The 18,320-nt window shown below is 51.7% G+C and overlaps 1 protein-coding gene across 8 annotated transcripts in view; it reads left to right on the top strand.

The window, feature by feature from the left end:
- mark2b (MAP/microtubule affinity-regulating kinase 2b) overlaps positions 1-18,320 on the top strand; it is a 47,315-nt gene that overhangs the window by 25,813 nt on the left and 3,182 nt on the right. For 2 of the 8 annotated variants that reach the window (XM_030338064.1, XM_030338065.1), the window contains exons 11-21: positions 53-70; positions 358-470; positions 1,075-1,149; positions 1,673-1,724; positions 2,170-2,324; positions 3,364-3,458; positions 7,770-7,916; positions 11,335-11,607; positions 13,335-13,361; positions 17,130-17,165; positions 18,198-18,307. In XM_030338064.1, coding sequence (XP_030193924.1) covers positions 53-70; positions 358-470; positions 1,075-1,149; positions 1,673-1,724; positions 2,170-2,324; positions 3,364-3,458; positions 7,770-7,916; positions 11,335-11,607; positions 13,335-13,361; positions 17,130-17,165; positions 18,198-18,307 — 1,101 coding nt within the window. The remainder of the gene's footprint in view (positions 1-52; positions 71-357; positions 471-1,074; positions 1,150-1,672; positions 1,725-2,169; positions 2,325-3,363; positions 3,459-7,769; positions 7,917-11,334; positions 11,608-13,334; positions 13,362-17,129; positions 17,166-18,197; positions 18,308-18,320) is intronic. The other 6 variants (XM_030338068.1, XM_030338070.1, XM_030338069.1 and 3 more) reach the window with 5 other exon arrangements.

An 18,320-nucleotide genomic window follows, 5' to 3' on the forward strand; every position in this document is an offset into this window, starting at 1 on the left:
AACGTGTCTCATTTAACCCTGCCACTTACCACCGTATATTCTCAATTTGCAGGCAGCGGCCGTAAACACAGTAAGGAACACACACAACCCGTTGTACCGTTTTTTTGTCCTCTCTGTCGGACCCCCCTCTGCACCGCTAACACACTGCACATTTACCCCTCCCAGCGAACCTTCACCCGCTCTAACACGTCCCCCTCTGTCTGTCCGTGCGTCCACTTGTGTGTGCGTGCGCGTCCACTTGTGTCTGCCTGTGTGTGTTTGCGTGTGTGTTTGTCCGTCCGTGCGTCCACTTGTGTGTGCGTGCGCGTCCACTTCTGTGTGTGTGTGCGGTGTGTGTCCGTGTGTGTGTGTGTATAGACTTGATGGTTCAGATGGGCTTCTCGGAGGAAGAGATCAAGGATTCGCTGGTGAATCAGAAGTACAACGACGTGATGGCGACGTACCTGCTGCTGGACTATAGGAACTCTGAGGTACGCAAGCACGCACTCACACACACACGCAGACATCGACTCAATAACGCACATACATGTCCTTAGACACACACGTCTTCGATTGGATTTAGGGTTAATTATGCATACAGAACAGTGATGAATGTACGATACCTCAAGCTGGGTAATATTGAATACGTTCCCTGATAGATTTTATCTATATTCATGATGAATGGTTAATATTTTGGTTGTCTTTTAAAGTGAAGAAAAGCCGTTTACAATATATCTGTTAGAGTAACGCGTGTGTTGTGTGTGGATTCATAGCGAGGTTATCCCAATACCGCGGTGTGGAAATATTGTGCGGTTGCACACACACACACACACACACACACACACACACACACACACACACACACACACACACACACACACACACACACACACACACACACACACACACACACACACACACACACACACACACACACACACACACACACACACACAGAGCTTGCCTCCGCACCAGTCTGTCGCTGTTCTTCACACATTGCTCATGTCCTCATTTATGTACTTCTGCAAACACAGACACACACACACACACACACTGTGAAGGGCTGTTGCTAATTTCCCAATTTCTCTCTCTCAGCTGGACGACGGTTTAATCAAGCCCCGCCCAGGAAGTGATGTAAGCAACATAAACGCACCCTCCCCGCCCCATAAGGTACAGCGAGTAGACTCCCCACACAACACTCACTCCCTCACTCACTCTCACACACACACACACACACACACACCCGCACACACCCACTGCTTCTTCCTCCTTAACCATCCAAGGGGAACTCCTTTTGCTAGAGTGACCCAAACAGCGTTCCCGTGGCGACGGCGGTTCAGGCGGACCGCAGTAGGCCCCCGTACTTAACAGTTTTTTGACTAGTCACTCATAATTATTGACTCGTGTTCTAATAATTGGAATGATTATGTAACGGACATGAGCGACGGTTGAGTACGTGTGGTGTTTGTGAGTGATGCACATGGTCCCATGTGTGCAACGCAAAAAAAACCTTTTCTCTCACGGACGTTAACACGACGGCCATTTTGAGGGGCGTGCGCGTGCGTGTGTGTGTGCGTGTGTAAACTTTCCCCTTCAAATGTACACGGGTGAATGAGCCATGTGTTGACCTCTCTCTCTATCTTGGCCTCTCTCTCTCTCTCTCTCTCTTACTCTCCCCCGTTCTCTCTCCCAGGTACAGCGCAGCGTGTCATCAAACCAAAAACCCCGCAGAGCCACGGACCAGGGTGAGCGGGGGCGGGGTCATGATGAAGGAAGGGGCGGGGCTTCGTGGTGGGCGGGGTTTGGTTGTTGTGAGGGCAAGAGGAGCAGAGGGAAGGGGGTCCTGAAGGGAGGAGGACTTGGGGACGAAGGTCAGGGTTGATAGAGGTCTGGGGACTCTGAACAGGGTGGAACTAAACCAATGCCTCGCCTGACGTCCGTCTTTTTTATTTTCTCTTTTCCTTCAATCCCTCCCTCCCTCCCTCTCTCCCTCCCTCCCTCCCTCCCTCCCTCCCTCCCTTCACTCTCTCAACCACTCCACTCCCTCCCTCCCTCCCTTCCTCCCTCCCTCCCTCCATCCCTCCACCCCTCCCTCCCTCTCTCCCTGCCTCCCTCCCCCCTCCCCTCTCTATACCCCCCCCCCCCCCTCCCCTCTCTATACCCCCCCCCCCCCCCCTCCCGTCTCCCCAGGTACCTCCTACAAGCGGGCTGGCACGCAGGGGGAGAACCGCAGCGGGACCACCGACGAGGCCGGCAGGAAGTCGTCGTCGGGAAGCTCCACCAATAAGGTGCCGGCCAGTCCCCTGCCGCCCACCGACCGCAAGAAGAGCGCCACGCCCTCCACCGTGAGTCCAAGTCCCACACTGGGGGGGAGGGGGGGGGGGGGGGGGGGGAGTTGGTGTTTGTAAATTAAGCCGGTTGCAGCCTTCAGCAATGTGTGCCAGGAGCTAAGCAACCGCAGCTGATTGGCTACCAATCAGGAAGTGCCTTTTCTTTGCATTATGTTATTTACGTTGGCGTTAACCACGGGGAACTTTGCATAGAGACATGTCATACTACTTCTACTTGATATGAGTCATATCAACAACACGCATACATGAATGCTTAGGATATGCACGTCTACACGCGTATGCCCAAACGGGCACACACGCACACACACACACAGACACACACACTGTTAAGCACTTTGGATGTGAAGAAAAGCACGATATGCATGCAAGGAATTATTATTATATTATTACTTATACTCCTGCACCGTACCGTGAGAAACAGCCGCCCTGCTGCCTGCTTTGACATCACAACTTGGTGGGTGTGTCTGGGCCGGCTTGCAGTGATTGAGACGACAATGGCTCCATCATGGATCATTGCATGCATGAACACACACGCACACACACACACAAACATGACAACACACACACGTGAGCGGTTGCAGGGGGAACAGACCGCTTCCCATTGTGGTTCACGTGCCTTCTGTCGGCGTGATCACACCTTCTCAGAACACACACAGCTGCACACGCGCACATTCATGAATATTGAGACGCACATTCTCACACAGGCGCACAAAAACACCCAAACGCGCACAAGTGCCGCAGAACTAGAAATACACACACAGGGTACATGCACCCCTCTGCCTGTTAATGAATAGCATGTATAGACATATCCAGTCGAAGACATGGACACCATTATTCATTGCCGTTTTCTGGTGTGGTGCGCCAACTTGGAATGAAGTAATCTATAATTTTCCGCAGAGAAGAAAGCAAACGGGCCGAAACGCCCCGGGTGGCAGTTGGTTTCCTGTTCAAAGGAGAATTCCTGGACAGCCTTTGCTTCATCAATCCCAACCATCCTCTCCCTCTCTCTCCCCCCCCCCCTCTACCTCTACAGAATAGCATCTTGTCCACGGGTACGGGCCGCAGTAGGAACTCGCCCCTCGCGGAGAGAGCCACACTGGGCCAGGGCATCCAGAACGGCAAGGACAGGTACACACACACACACACACACACACACACACACACACACACACACACACACACACACACACACACACACACACACACACACACACACACACACACACACACACACACACACACACCCCGCCCGCCTGCGCTGTTTTTGTGAATGAACCGGTCCCACTACCCGTTGGGGCGTTAGTGAGCTCTCCCTGGGAATTGAACCTGTGGCCCTGGGGGGGGGAGGAGGCCACAGTCAGCGGCGGTCTGTAACAATGCAGACTTACACACACACGCACTCCCACACTCACGCACACACCCGCCAGACCAGCCTACTCCTACAGGTTGCGACATGCTGATGCTCTTCCCGTCCTCTTCCTCCCCTCACTGTGCTTGCTATTCTCTTTCCCTGACGGCGTTGGTTTCGGTCTCTCGCGCTAATCTTCCTAACACGCGGGTTGGACCGCGTTCCCGGCCGTGAAGGTTAAGCGCCGGTGATTATGTTCTTATTGTGTCGCATCCCACGACCAAACCTTTGAGCCACACCCCTGCTCCCATCTAGAGAGCAGGTCCTGCTTGTTGTATGGCTTCGACCGCGCGTTGTTTGTTGAGCTCATGTTTCCGGGGCTCTGGGTTGTAAACACAACAGTTGGCTAGCTTGTAAACGCGGGGGGGGGAAGGACCAGATATGGGCTTTGTAAACAGGCTGCCGTCTCCCACTGCAGCTCTTACAGACCCAGAGATGGATGCTGACACCACGATGTTGACTATGAGGCCACAGATGCACGGTCTATTCTGGCACTCGATTTCTGGATTTTAAGGCAAATTAGTATTTTTTCTTTTTGCGAGTTCAAGATAAAGAAAATGTCCGCTGCGTCTTGCATGCTGGAAAACGTTCACCCTTTGAGCTTTTTTCTCTTCTCCAGTTACTGTTCTTTACTCTCCTTCACGCATGCTCAAACTGACCTTTCTCACACACACACTCTCACACACCCGCGCGCACATGCCCAGACACAAACACACACACCCACCCACTCGGTCGGTCTACTCGCTCCGGTAATGATGATGATGATGATGATGATGTACAGTTTCCTTTTGAGTCACTAATAAGACAGGTAAGAGTGTGTCACCCCTAAAAACAATGAAAGTCCTTCACACCCACACGTGCACGCACGTGCACACACCCGCACATCTCCAAGTTCCAGCCCACCATGCCCCATCATACGGATCAACCCCCCCCCCACCCCCTGCCCAGCAGTCCAAGTTCATTGTTAACCATGCTGCCAAACTCATTGTGTTTCTGATGTTTGATTCTAATGTGTGTGTTTAACTCGTGTGTCATCAATCATTAATGCTATGCTTATCTTTCACGTATTCTATATTGTTTATGAGTGACCCTGTCGTTCCCGGGCGCAGCTACCTTTATCATCAACTCAGTCCCTCAATCTTTAAGCCAAAAGTATAATGTTAAAGTGAATCCAGTGTGTAGCAAAGTTTTACCTACGTTCCCCGAAAACCTTGCAAACGATGCCTAAATGAAGCCGGAGGAAACGCACATAACAAACGTTACCTGGACAGACTGCTCTTTTCTGATTGGCCAAAATCGCGGAGAGATTCCGGGTCCCACGTCACGCTCCTACCTCGGTAGGGGGAGTGACGTCGCACGGTCCCACTTTTGAGCCGATCAGAAACGACAGTTGCACTAGACCGTGTTTCACCAGAGGGGGTGCTGTTTCCCCGGTTTCACTCTAGCGTCTGCTTGGTTATCTAGGAGACGGCTTTTCGCCGCCAAGTCCTTTTTTGTTTAGTGCTTAGTGCTTCCAGGGCACGACGGGGTCTCTGTGGCGTGGTGCGGGTGGGGTCAGCTGTGGGCTAACCTAGCTAGTAGCCTAGCGTGCCTAGCTTAGCGCCTCGCTCCTGCTGCTACTGCCGCTGCTCGTGGCGTTTTTGAGCGGATGTTGTTGTTGTTGTTGCTCATCATTAATGCTTTTGAAGGTTGTGCTGGTGTTGTTGTCGTACCTCATCCTCACCCCCCCTCCCCCTCCTCCCCCTCCTCCCCCCCCTTCTTTACTTTTATTTATTTATGATTTTTTTCTTTGTGTATTTTCTCTCTTTTTCTGAGACTTTCTTCTCGAGAATTTCCTTTCGCTTTTCTTTCGTTTTTTTTTTTCCCCTCTTTAAGGCGATTAGTTGGACTTGTGATGGAATATTAACTCGGTCGAGGCTACATGGTCCCCAGCCGTGTACTAATAACAATAATAGGATTACACACACACACACACACACACACACACTAGAGCACACCCCACTCAATATGACACAAGGAATTTGCATCCCCCATATACATGAGTTGCGCACACACACACACACACACACACACACACACACACACACACACACACACACACACAGGATAATAAGCTTTATCGTAAACACCAGCGACTAGAACCCGAGCCACTTCTTTTCCATCACTGGCCGTGCTTGATCGATGCGTGTTTATCTTCTCTCTCTCTCTCTATTTCCAGCCCTTTGTGGTACCACTCTGCCCCGTCGCTCCCTGTGATGACTAAGCTACCACATGCTTCTCTCACTCTCGCTTTCTCCCTCTTCTGTTTGTTTCGAATCTCTGGTTTCTCGCTCTTTGTCTCTCTCTCTCTCGGTCTTCGTAGTGAGGTTCCCGTTGTGGCGCGCGTTGCCCCGACAGCGCTATAGGAAGAGGCATGGCGAGTGGCCGGGTTCAGGGAGAGTTCACCAAACGCTTCCTCCTCCCGGCTGCACAACGGCCCACTAGAGCTCAAGGTTGTCCGAGGAAAAGGTTGCAGGGGAAGAAGGGATTAGGAACCCCGATGTGCAACAGCTGATTGGCTGGGGGTGTTTGTGACGACACAGGTGTTGGTTTCCGTAACGTCTCCCGGTGGCGCCGCTCCCTTGCTCCAGCCAACAGTCAAAAGCTCCTCTCTAGCTCTCTCTTTCTTTATTTTTTCTCTTTCTCTCTGGTTCCCTCCCTAGCTCTCTCTTTCTCCCTCTTGCTCTCACTCGTTTTAAGAGACCCCCTCCCGGTAGCATTTGGCTACCGTGGCAACGCTTGAAGCCAAGTAGAAGCTGGAGTAGTGCCCCCCCCCCCCCCCCCCCCCCCCTCCCTCCCCCATTGGCACATACACACCGACGCCCCTCCCTCACAACGCAAACACCCCGTTAGCCCTCTGTCTCTAGGAGCAGAGCGCTGGCCGTCGTCTGGGGGTCAAACCGCGATGGCTGAAGTCCTATTAAAACGTTCCCCACCAGGGGGAGCTCTCAGAGGAGACCCACACTGGGGACGCTCCGTCTCGTACAACGCAGGGAAAACAAGCGGAGGTCTGAGTCAGTCAGGTCGGCCCATTAGGACCAGCCGTGGCGGGGGGGGGGGGGGGGGGGGGGGAGGGCGCAGCCTTTGGCGTCCACCGCCACATGAACTCAGACTCACCCCCCTCCTATCCCTGGCACTGTTCTTTTTTTTTTTATAGACTTTGATCTCCACGCTCTCCTTTCTCTTTGTGTTCGTCTCTCTTCTCCCTCCCCCCCTCCCCCCCTCCCTCCCTCCCTCCCCTCTCCATCCACGGCCATTAATGTGTTTGTGTTTGAGTGCTGTATCTAACCGTGCTCCATCCCCCCCCCCCCCCCCCTCAACCCCCCACCCCCCGGCCCACTTGTACACAACCCTGCCCCGCGGGTGTCCGTCAACGTTGGTTTGTTTACGTCCCTCCCTGTCTGTGTGTCTCTCTCTGTCTATGTCTCTGTCTCTGTCTCTCTGTCTCTGTCTGTCTCTGTCTCTGTCTCTGTCTCTCTCTGTCTCTGTCTCTCTCTGTCTCTGTCCCTCTCTCTCTGTCTCTCTCTGTCTCTCTCTGTCTCTGTCTCTCTCTGTCTCTGTCCCTCTCTCTCTGTCTCTCTCTGTCTCTCTCTGTCTCTCTCTGTCTCTGTCTCTGTCTCTGTCTGTCTCTGTCTCTGTCTCCTCTCTCTCTCTGTCTCTGTCTCTGTCTCTGTCTCTATCTCTGTCTCTCTATCTTGTTTATATTTGTCTGTCTGCTCATCTATGTGTTTCTGTATGTGTATGCCTTCTATTTGATGTTGTGTCCATCTGTGTGTGTGTGTGTGTGTGTGTGTGTGTGTCCCGGGGCGGGTGTGGCTCCCTCTTCTCCTTCCATCCTCTCCTCCATCACCCTGACATCCTCCAACCTGACCTCCTTCCACCCTGACCTCCATCTACCTGACCTCCACCCTGACCTCTGACCTCCTCCTGACCTCCACCCTGACCTCCAACCTCCACCCTCCACCCTCCGCCCTCTCCTCCATCCACCCCAGCCTAAACACTCCGGGCTCCCGTGCATCCACTGCCTCCGCTGCTGCCGTTCTCTCCTCCTCCTCTTCCTCCTCGCGCTCCCGCCACCACAAGTCCCTCTCCTCCTCCAACCATCCATGTCCCTCTGACGTGCACGCACCCAGGGCCAGGCAAGTCTCTCTCACACACGCACGCACGCACACACCTGCACGCACCCAGGGCCAGGCAAGTCTCACACACACACACACACACACACACACACACACACACACACACACACACACACACACACACACACACACACACACACACACACACACACACACACACACACACACACACACACACACACACACACACACACACACACACACACACACACACAATCACACACACACACACACACACACATTCACACACACATTCACACACACACACATATACACGCACGCACGCACGCGCGCGCACGAACGCAAGCAGGCACCACTGGCACAGGCAAGTCTTTCACACACACACATGCATGCACCTAAGGCCAGGCAAGTCTCTCACACAGACGTTCAGAAACCAGGGGGGAAATCCCCCACAACACTGACATAATCACACACACAGGTAAAGTACCCCAGCGTGGGGAAACTGTTGGTCCATCAGCACTCTCACGATGTCGTAGGCACAGACACAATCCCAGTGCTTCTAACGGCCCGGCCACGTGATGGGAACTCGTCAACGTTCCCGGATGTCCCACAGCGAGGTTAGAACCTTTCAGAAGAAGCCGGTCAGCCAAGGATCAATGTCCTATCCCATAGAGCTAAATGAGCCTACACCCAGCAGGGGGGAACCACCCAGGGCGATCGAACCGTTAACCCGAACGGTGTGATGCCACGCCCTTCCAGGTCAGCTTACACGGTCACCTCAGGGTCATGGGTTTAAGCTGAGGTAAAGTGTGATTCACTCATACCTCAAAACAGACTAAAAAACGATTTCTTTCTTTCTTTCGCTCTGACTCACATTCACCACACAAAGCTCGTTATCTCCTTAAGCCCGTATCTCCATTCTATAAGTATACAGTGTGAGTCAAGGAGGGGACAGCAGCGACGTTCAATCACGGCCCAGCCCTCAACGGCGGCCCTGTTGTCTGCCTGAATCCCCTCTGTGGTCACGGGGACGTGCCTCGTGTGACCCGGCTGGCGTTTCAAAAGCGACCGTTGCCGTGGAGACCGCAGCGGTTAAGGAAGAAAAAAAAATAAACACGAGGCTAAGAATACGGGACAAACTGGTTGGCATTTGTTTGTCTATTTTTTGGTCACAGGATTTGATTTCCTGCTTTTGCGTCTTGAGTTCGGCCAGCGGCCGTGAGAACGTGACCGTATTAGGAGCCGGCCGCGGAACAGGAAGTCCTTTAAAGGTTTTATGCCCTGGTTAGGCATTAGCTTTCGTCGCTCCTTGAGGAGGGTAAATCCCCCCCCAGAACAACCAGGAAACCCAAGGGTATCGCAGGTCACCTTTTCCAAATGAAAGGATAATAAATGCAAATAATAAATAAATGCATAAATAAATAATTTTAAAAAATGCAACTCGATCAAAAGTGTATCTGATGCAAGTGCTTCAAGTCCCCCTGAGGTCATAAGCTGCATGCAGCATAATGCATATCGACCTGCTTTAATACGTTTAAAGCGTTTTAAGTATTCAACCGGACATCTCGGGAGGTCTCTGCCTGGACTGCTGAGCTGAACCTTCACGAAACATTTTCATGTGAGGTGCTTTGCCGAACGGTGTGTATTGAGTTGTATGGTTCTCCTGAAATCGCGTTTAAAAGCAGACACTGTATTACCCTTATTTTGATATATGTATATATCTAGCCCACATCCTGTTTCCTGTCCACCTCGGTTGCTGCCTCACGTGTGAGAGCCGTGAGTTGTGGTTTGGAAGGGGGACTCTGCTCACTTTCAGCCACCTTATCACAACCCCAAGTTCCTTACAAACCACCAAATCAAAGTCCATCAAACGGCGACGCAAGCCGACCGTCATAAAGTTCCTCTGACCGTTTCTACCTAACTGTGTCGTATTCCTTCGTCATCTCCAAAGATGTTTTTTATTTTCTGTGATTTACTATTATTTTTATAGGGAGCACTGCGTGCACAGCGTTTGAACACTGAGAAGGTTCCTCATTGGTCAGGAAAGCTAACATTGTTGAGGCAAATGGTCCTAGGTGAATGCACTGCAGCGCACTCTGTTGGCCGGTACCGGTGTTTCCATCCAGATAACTGAACGTTTGTGCCATTTATTTTTCTTTGCAAAAAGAAATGATTTGAGACCACCTGGTGATACAAATATTAATACAAACAGTGCGGAAGGAAAGAATCCCGATCTTCACATTCATTTATTGATTGATTAATTGAATTCAATCCCCATCCCAATCGAGTGCAGATGAAGAAATCTTTTTTTTTTTTTTGTATCTGGGTCCATGTTGGTTCTTTGTTGTCGGGCGAGCTGTCGTCCAACGGTTCCTCGATGTCCGTGGTGTTGGTCGGAGGGGTGTGAGGGACGGTTCCTTGTTCGGTTCTGTGTGGTGTGTTTCTGGTTGGATGAGTTTGTGTCGCGCCACTCTCTGGGCTCCTGTCCATGCATTGTTGGCCTGCCTGTGTGTATTGTATTGTATCAAGCCTTTTTTTTTTGCGGTTTGCATGGCAAGCGTTGCCGAACACAAGCATGTGCACAACCAAACTCACGCGCACACCTCTTCCAATGCAAACGTCAAGAATTATCAAAGTGGTTAATGGTGCCTTGCTCGGCTGCGATGACGCGTGTCTGCGTCTGCGTCTTAATAACCCACCAGTGTTGTTTGCGGGTCACACGGTAAGCTCCTAATGGATGCCTTTTGCAACAGAAATGAATTGTTTTAAATATAGATGTTAACTGAGATGTTCTGCCTCTCCTCCCCCCCAACCTTTCTCACTTTTTGTATTTTTCCAAATTCCTTCTCCTCTTCCCACTTCTCTCTCTGTGCCTTCGCCACGGTTGCCTCCTCCTCTTCCTCCCTCGGCCCCCACGCCCACTCATTGTCCTCTTCTCACCTCTCCTCTTCGTCACATCTCGTCTTCTCATCGCTCTGCTTCTGGTCGTACAACTTTCCGATGACGGTTATTTATTTTTCTCCCTCCCTCTCTTTTTCTTCTCTCTTATTTCCTGTTCTTCCTCTCCTCCTCACCCCCCCCCCCAAACCTCTATTCCCTCACTCTCTCCTTCCTCGCCCCAACCTCTCTTTTCTTCTTACCTCACCCTGTTCTCCACCTCCTCCTCCCCTCTCTTTGTCTTTCTCCACCCCCTTGGTCTTCCTCCTCCTCCTCCTCCTCTTCCCCTTGGTCTTCCTCCTCCTCCCCTTCCTTTTCCTACTCCCTTCTCTCCCTCCTCCTCTTCCTCCTCCTCCTCCTCCTCCTCCTGCCTCTCCTCCTCTCCTCCTCCTCCTCCTCCTCCACCTCCTCCTGCCTCTCCTCCGCCTGCCTCTCCTCCTCCTCCTCCTGCCTCTCCTCCTCCTCCTCCTGCCTCTCTTCCTCTTCCTCCTCCTCCTCCTCTTCCTCCCCCCCCCCACAGTGTCCCGGCCCAGCGGCCCCCCGGCGCCTCCCCGTCCGCCCACAACATCAGCGGCAGCACGGGCGCCGCTGGCGACCGCGCCAACTTCTCGCGCGGCGTGGGCATCCGCAGCACCTTCCACGCCGGGCAGCAGCGCGGCGCCCGCGACCAGCAGGGCTCCGCCTACCCCGGCGGCCCCGCCTCCCCCTCGCTGTCGCACGGCAACAGCCAGGCGCGGCGCACGCACGGCGCCACGGGCATCTTCAGCAAGTTCACCTCCAAGTTCGTACGCAGGTGAGGCGGGCGCGGGGAGGGGCCACGGGGGGGTCAAAGGGCGTAGGCGTGTTGTTTTTGTTGTTTTCTCGGTTTCTGTATCCGCCCTGCGTTTGCTTTGGGTCGTTTTCAACGGGGGGGGTGGGGTTTGATGGGGACTAGAGGCGACAGGACCACCAGCCAATCAGAAGGAAGCGTTTGTCATTCCTGATGCTGTTCCGTCCAATCCGACGAGTTCATTTAGCGTCACTGCGTTTTGAGTTTCTTTTGCCAGTATGGCGGCACCGTTCTGTCCACACCGTAGCCTAGACGTGACGGCTTGAGGGAGAAACCTTGTTCCCTAGAACACGTTGAAGATGGATGACTAACTAGGGGAGGGGACTGTGAGAGATGGAGCCTTTTCTTTTGTTTAGTTTTTTTATTAAGTCGCTTGGACGATTTTTAAAATGGAAGCCGCCTCTTCAAAAGCTTTCAGGGCCACAAGGAGGGCTTGGAGCAGTGGAGTAAGACCGCCTGTGTGTGTGTGTGTGTGTGTGTGTGTGTGTGTGTGTGTGTGTGGGGCTTCAAGGCAATAGAAAAAAGGATAGCGGGGGGGGGGGGGGGGGTGTATATTTCGGGCGGTGACTAGTGCTCACAGGACAAGGAAAGGAACACAAACACCAAGGTGCACGTGTCAAACACCGTCACACGCGGTCCACCGGGGACATCAGGTATGGCGTGGTGACGTCATCCCGTCTGACTCACCGCGCCGGACTGGCGGCGGGCGCGTGTGGAACTGAGATAAGCTTCTAGATTGTTCTTCTAAGACTAGGTGTGTGTGTGTGTGTGTGTTTGTAACAGAGATAAGGGTCTTGATTTTTACTTGTAAGACTGTGTGTGTGTGTGTGTGTGTGTGTGTGTGTGTGTGTGTGTGTGTGGAGGAAAAGATGGAAGCTCAGACAAGCCGATCTCCAGACCCCCCCACTCAAAGATACCTCCGTGGTGACAGTATCCATGGTTACACTGGAGATATCACTTTTCTCTCAACTATAAATACCACTGTTGGGGACACCTTGGTGCACACACACAGTTGTATTTGATAAGCAAATTACATGGCATCCCCACAACACTTTTCTATCCTGTGAGTGCCTACATACATATATGCATGCTTGAACTTGTTGGATATTCTATTTAATTCCTCCATTCTTTAGTTTTGCTCTTGGGGTGTGTGTGTGTGTGTGTGTGTGTGTGTGTGCGTGTGCGCACCTTGCGGGCAGGGCAACAGTTTCTATACAACGTGCTTGTGTACTTTATTTTCTTTGCAATATGTGCTTATTTCATTTCACAGTACCACCCTGTTCTTCCCGAGATGGTATGGCCAGCAGCCCCTTTGTGGCTGATGGAATGTTCCATCTCATGTAGCCAGGGGGTTTACGGGGGTTTTCCTTAGCAAGGTGTTTTTTTGATGTGCCCAGTGGGTTAAGATGAGCCATCTCCTTCAGACCACGACGGTAGTTCCTCCTTAACAATTTGCTTAAACCAGTAAAAAAAACGTAACCCAGTCATCAGTAACTCACTCTGTAACATCATCAACTCAAACGCTTTTTATTTTTGTTCAATGTTCAAAAAAAGATTAACGCTTCCATTTTTCATCTCATTTTTTTTCCTGCTGATTCTGCAGGATTGTCTTTTCACAGCGGAGTCACTGAAGCTTACGTTTACACAGACTTTTTCTTTTCTCCTTCCTTTATCCCCTTGTGTTTTTGTAGAAATCTCTCGTTCAGGTTCCCAAGAAGGTAGGCAACTTCCCAATGTTGACTATAACCCTCGATGTGTGTATGTATATAGATATAAATATGTCCTCTCCCTCCCATATATATTCAATATATATATCTATATCTATATACATGCATTTTCCTCCCTTTTTTTGGTGTTTCATGCAGCTTATTGTTTGAGATCTTCCCTCGTGGCTTGAGCCTCTTAATTCTATCCCTTTTTTTATATTCTGTGGTTGGACACTTGTTGTTTTTCATTTGATATTCATACTTTGATATGGAGTGATACAGCCTTTTTTTTATTATCTGTGCCCTTCCCTCATGACTAACCTTCCTTTCCACTCATGCCATCAGCCATGACACGCACATTAACACCCACTCACCCACTCCCTGTCTCGCTCTCTCCCTCTCCATCTATCCCTCCATCAGATCCTCCTCCATCTCCCATCCTCCACCCTGCTGGGTTCATCTAGGTGTGTGTGTGTGTGTGTGTGTGATAAGCGTCTAGATTGTACTTCTAAGACTAGCTGTGTTCTGTATCCCCACCACAGCGTTTACTTTTGTGGTTTTAATAACGACCGCCTCCCACAACACACACTCTACTCCATCCCATTCATAACTGGACCCATGTGGACGGCCATGGTCCCCACCACCCCCACCACCACCACCACCACCACCACCACCACCACCACCACCACCACCACCCTGGCATAACCATCACTGATCCCCCTAACGGTCTTCCCCGCCGCTTGCACACTATTGGTCGCGGCTGAAGTTGTCCGTCCGCCCTGAGGACGCGTTGAGTCGGGTGGATCATAAGCCGGCTTTCCCGCCTTTACGTCCACCATTTTGGATAGACGGAGGACTATAGCTAACGATAGCCTAGCCCAGCACACGTACCGTGCTCCTATCACACCGACGGCGTCAATCGATGCTCTCCAGGAACCAGCCTTTCGTCATTGCGGCTCCCACCAAACCGAAACCGGTTCGAACCCGCCCAAACGGCCTAGTCGATTCAGTTAGTTTCCCCCCCACCGCCGCCGCCGCAGCCCCTTACTCCTCGCGCTCGTCGGCTGTTGTTGTCGGCAGTTGCTAGGAGACCACCAGGGGTGTCCTTGCGTGGCCCAGCGCCCATCCCGGTGCGTGGTGGTGGGTTGGTGGGTCGATGGGGAGTCACAAGTGGCTCCATCGCTACAAAGGGACCGTTACATGAGGCCACGCTCACAGCTTTAACTGAATAGCCTCGTCCATCACAGCTGAATGGTCGTCCCCCACACACACACACACACACACACACACACACACACACACACATACACACACACACACACACACACACACCCCCTGCTAATGAGTGTGACTGCAGAGAGAGGGGGAGAGAGAGAGAGAGTGTGTGATACATCTTTATTTTTATCCCGAACAGAGCTTGTGTTCACAAGCACTTGTGTATTTAAAAAGTTGCCCCCGGTGGGGGTGGGGGTTTGGGGGGGGGGGGGAGACGTGAGTTCTTGCCCAGTTAGTCTGGTTTGAGGGGTGGTGGTTCTTGTGGAGGAGGAGGAGGAGGAGGAGGAGTCAGGGGGGCGGGGCCTCACCGTCTGTCTGTCTGTCCCACCGCACAATTCCTGGAGGCTGCGCTCTCACTCGTCTTCCCTTTCCCATCCTGTTCATCCTGTCTTTCACCGGATCCCTCCCTCCCTCCCCCCCTCCCCCCTCCTCCCTCCCTCCTCACCGTCTAACGGCAGCAACAACCACAACTGGATGACCTTGTCCTGAGCTGACTGGAAAGAAAAGGGCTTTATGCCAGGGACACGCACACCTTTACGGCACACACTTGTAAACAAATTCTAACTTTATCAGCCAGTTGCGGTCACCAGGTGTGCCCAATAGATTTGAATGTGGGGCGGAGCTAAGCCTGCGTATAGAGCAGAACCAGTAAGCATGTATATTAGTTGCACTTTTGTCTTGAAGGAGAGGTTTTGAATAAAAGCAGGCTGATAAATGCCCTAAATGTTAATGTCAATGACCACACACACAAACATGCACACGGGCTCCTGCGTTTGTAAAGTGCGCACTCGGAGGGAGTGGGGCCGGTTCTATCCAGCAAGTAGGTCAGTATTCTGCATCGTAAATAACGGTCCACGGGTCCACCTAGTGGTGGGAACACGCAACTGCACCACCGCAACGACAGACTTAACGCGTGGGGAAGAAATAGCAGAGGGTTAATTGGACCAATATGAAATATTTTTAAGTTAAATGGGAGACTGCTTGTCCATTCTGAAAAAAGGCGGGGGGGGGGGGGGGGGGGGGGGGGTGCTGGACTCATTCACCTGGCTGACCCAACACACATCCCAATAAGGTCGTGATGCTGGACTAACTTGGCATTTTTAGACATTTATCATTTAATAATAACATTCAATAATAGTTCAAGGTTGTGGATATCTCAATGGCTGAGCTAATAGGTGATCTCTAATGAGGGCTTGCTTCTTACTTGCAAGTCGCGGCAGCCATGTTGTGGCGGCCATTCTGCTTTCGAACATCCCGGCGAATTTGCGTAAAATCCGTGTGAGGGCGTGTTCACCCTGCCACGCCCCCCCCTCTGCCCCCCCCCCCTCCATGCCCCCTCCATGACCTGTACGTTGACCCTAACCGTACCTTTCTTTTGCAGCGGCTCGTCCACCTGTCGTCTCATTGTCCTGTTCTTTTTCACTAACCCTCTTTTTTTTAATATCATTTCATGGATGTTTATGTTTTTGACTCGGGATTTTTGACACGGGATGAACATGAGAAGGCGCTGTCTTTTTGTCTTTTTGTTTTTGTTTCCCACCAGCTGTGTTCGCATGTCAGCTGTTTTTTGTTTTTTTTTCCTATTGCGGTCGCTCTCGCTTACGTCGGCTTTCCCCTCTGCTGTTGTTGTTTATTTTGGGGCGCTAAGCCGTCGTGAGGATGAATGCGTACGCGTGTGGACGTCATGTTTTGTAATGTGTGTTTTCAGTTTTTTTCAAGGACAGTTTTCCCAGAGTGTGCGCGCGTTGTTCTGTTGTCTGTTTTCAGTGGAACATTCTGTGTAGCCTGGGTGTTACTAATTCCAGAAGGTTCTAGGTCATTATCATTAACACCCAGTCCTGTGGTCTCAGATCTATGATGTCGGGGCTCAAACCATTCCATTCCATACCATTCCATTCCAAACCATTATAGTCCATTCCAAACCATTCCATTCCAAACCATTCCATTCCAAACCCAATATATTCCAATTCAGTCCGTTAAATTGTATTACATTGGGATTTCAAACCATTCTCATCTATTCCATTTTCACGGTATTCCTAGAACTAGATTATGTTTAGGGTCATTCTATTCCACATTTAATGTGAACCACATAAGTATAAGGGCCTGGACAGAAGAGAGAATCCCAGCCCGAAAGCTACGCGCATCAAGGCCGGGTAGCACATCCAGTAGCAGTCATTAGCTGCAAAGCATCATGGGGGTTGTAGTCCCCAGGTGAAGGGTGGAAGGGGGATTGAGCGATGGAGGTTCCCGAGGCGGAGGGGTGGAATGAGTTGGATGGTTGTGGAATGGTGGGGGTCCTTGCTGGGTGTTTCAAACGTAGGGGGGGGGGGGGGGGGGGGGCTATGGCACGTGCCTGTACCCTCGGTTGTATGACGTTAAAGAGGCGCTATGTGTTGTAGGTTGGATGATGTTTACGCCCCTTATTAGCCCTTATATTATGCGTACATTTTTTCATTTTCTTTTTTCTTCAAAACAACTAAACTTGTGTTGATTTTCCTCGAGGAGTCCGTATGAGGGAGAGGGTCGGGAAGAGGGGAGCAGGTGAGGAACCAGAACCCCAAAACCCGACAAAACTACAAATCCCCACATTTTTCCTACACTTCCCCCCCCGAAATGAAAAACCGCCTGCTGACTGTCCAATCAGAACACTAGCAGATTACCCAATCAGTAGACTGATCCGAAGGCCGTGCTTGGTTTGTGAGTGGCTGGGAGACGGGGTTTCCAATAACAGGGCTGCGATTGGCCGGTGATGGGTGCCTATGCTGTCGGGTCTTAACCAATCAGGGGTGTCGGTGTGAAAGGAGCGGGCTGGTTGGGAATGCTGGCGTCCCGGGGAGAGAGTGCATCTGTGGGGCTGGGAGAGGTGCATGGGTGCGTGATTGCGCGTGCGTGTGGGGAACCTATGATTTACCTCATCTTCTGCTGCGCCCGGGAGTGTATCTTTGTGTGTGTAGAAAAAAAAAAAAAGAAGACAATTTGTTGTTAAAATTGTAACACAACTTGTGTTAATAAAGGTACACACACACAAAGGTACGTCTGGGTGTGTGTCTTGAGTCATCTCCACACCGTCATCCTGCTCTGACCTCTATCCTTCATCTCCCCCTGATCTCCTGTTTATGCTTTCTGAGACCCTCCGGAATTCTCTTGTGTGACTTTCCCGTTTCATAACCCCTGTCTCTCCTTTTGTATCCTCTGTCTCCGTCATCATCCCCCTCTCTCTCTCTCTCTCTCTCTCTCTCTCTCTCTGTCTTCTGTCTCTGTCGTTCTCGTTCTCGTTCTCGTTCTCTCTCTCTCTCTCTCTCTCTCTCTCTCTCTCTCTCTCTCTCTCTCTCATTCTCTCTCGTTCTCTCACCTTCGTTCTCTCTCTCTCTCTCTCTCGTCATCTCTCTCTCTCTCTCTCGTCATCTCTCTCTCTCTCTCTCGTCATCTCTCTCTCTCTCTCTCGTCATCTCTCCCTCTCTCTCGTCATCTCTCTCTCTCTCTCCCTCTCCTACCCGATCTCTCTCCCCTTACCTCTCTCTGTCTCTCCCTCTCCCTCTCTCTCTCTCCCCCCTCCCCCACCCGTGGCTGCAGGTCGATGCTGAGCAGTACGGTGGACAAGTCTGAGAAGACGTCCGGCGGCGTCCTCTCCTCGTCCTCCAACAACGACGAGAACAACTCCTCGCCCGGCTCCGGGAACACGGGTACGAATCCTCA

The sequence above is a fragment of the Gadus morhua genome, chromosome 17 (assembly GCF_902167405.1).
Source record: "Gadus morhua chromosome 17, gadMor3.0, whole genome shotgun sequence".
NCBI classification, from domain to species: domain Eukaryota; kingdom Metazoa; phylum Chordata; class Actinopteri; order Gadiformes; family Gadidae; genus Gadus; species Gadus morhua.